The 1,674-nt window shown below is 39.6% G+C and overlaps 1 protein-coding gene across 7 annotated transcripts in view; it reads right to left on the reverse strand.

Moving 5' to 3' along the window:
* Window positions 1-1,674, reverse strand: part of LOC111870743 (protein PRRC2C) — a 109,501-nt gene that overhangs the window by 35,529 nt on the left and 72,298 nt on the right. For all 7 annotated transcript variants that reach the window (XM_033753987.1, XM_033753990.1, XM_033753989.1 and 4 more), the window contains one exon: window positions 969-1,105. In XM_033753987.1, the coding sequence (XP_033609878.1) occupies window positions 969-1,105 (137 nt within the window). The remainder of the gene's footprint in view (window positions 1-968; window positions 1,106-1,674) is intronic.

The raw sequence follows: 1,674 nt of genomic DNA on the forward strand, positions 1-1,674 counted from the left end.
GCTCTTAAACGCGTGTGTCATTAAATACAGTCCTCCTGACAACAGGCCAGTGAAAAATCTAACAATCTACAGCAAAACCATCAATTATTATGGGCGTTATAACATACGTGTGCAGCTGGACGAAACATACACGTCGAACCCCCCCAGACGATTTAAATCCCTGACGAAACATACACGACGAACCACGGCAACGGGTTAATGGTTTACACATTAAGCACAATAATAATAACTCCATGGAGCACAGACCTTCCTGGGAAGCTGACAGCCACTCCCTGGCATTTTAGGAAACACAGATTCATTACTGTGCAGACAAGAGAGTGGGTGTCATCTCCCGCCTTAAGTTGTTTTAAAGAATCTATGAGACACACTCTGTCTGAAGTGTAACAATTTATTGTAGTTCTTTTGTCTTCTTCTCTTCTACACTACATGTTTCGGCCATAAATGGCCATTATCAGGTGTATTTTTCTCACACAGCTGTTACACTGCATGTAGTGTAGAGTGTAACAGGATGCTTAATTATAATATTGTTTTAAAGAACTTGTCAAAGTATCAGACTGCAACATTTCATAATATGTTGATTTATTTAAGGCTGCAAGTTTGTATGTTACATGTCCAACCCCCCCCCCGATCATCTCTTACTGGCTGTCCACAAGCGTTTATTCAATACATTCACAGCTACCTCCTACATCTGGAGAACACCACAACAAGGGAAATGTTTGACATGCGTGAAGCATATTAATCTACAAACATTACGATCAACCCCCAACCCCCCCAAATTGATATTACATTACTTCTTTGTGCTCCTTCACTCAGTCCAAACTTCATTTCTAGCTTACTGAAAATGCCCTCAGGTTCACAAGTCAGTAGTGGGGACTGCAAAAAGGACCAGCTGACATTTCTACAGTATGGTGTGACAACTCAGGCCACCTCACACATAAATTTAAATAAAATTGACAGCCCGTACTTACTTTACTGAAGCTTAATGGTGGCATTTGTATAGGGTCAGCCTTGCTGTCAGGTCCTTTGCTGAGATCTGACATTGTGCTAGAATTCTTATTGGCGAATCCTAATGTCACGTCTTCAGAATCGTCGGCAATTTTTCGGTCTGAAAGATAATAAATTGTGGTCAATTTGGTGCAGCAAAATATGAATTCTCCAGCAACATAATAGTAAGATGAACAGAAGAAACCCCATGCTCTCCAAAGCATGTATATGTTAAAGCTATAAGACAAATTCTATTTATACTGTGGCATGTACAGCTGTTGCTATGAAACAGGCCAATAACCAACGACGTTATGCAACCTATTTCTAGGCATAACAAGTCATGAAAGGAGGCAGGAGGCAGAAGCTGCTGCTGCTGTGAGAAAAACAGTCAACAAATGAAGGAAGATGGGTGCCCTGAAAATAATTGTAGAGATGTGCCAATAAATCCAATCATCCATTCCAGAACCTGTTATTATTCATCATGGAACACCCTACAAGTAAAAACATGATTAAATTGATTATATATATAAATACATATATATTTCTGTGTGTGTGTGTGTGTATACACTGTATGGGGAGTCCCATATATATGTGGATTGTTTCCTTAATGCACACTGTTTTATCTACAGGAGGAGAGAATAATTTATCCAAAATGCTCTCCTAATGGATAAGTTATTCTACACCTGCCCT

Source organism: Cryptotermes secundus, unplaced genomic scaffold, assembly GCF_002891405.2.
Source record: "Cryptotermes secundus unplaced genomic scaffold, Csec_1.0 scaffold204, whole genome shotgun sequence".
NCBI lineage: Eukaryota > Metazoa > Arthropoda > Insecta > Blattodea > Kalotermitidae > Cryptotermes > Cryptotermes secundus.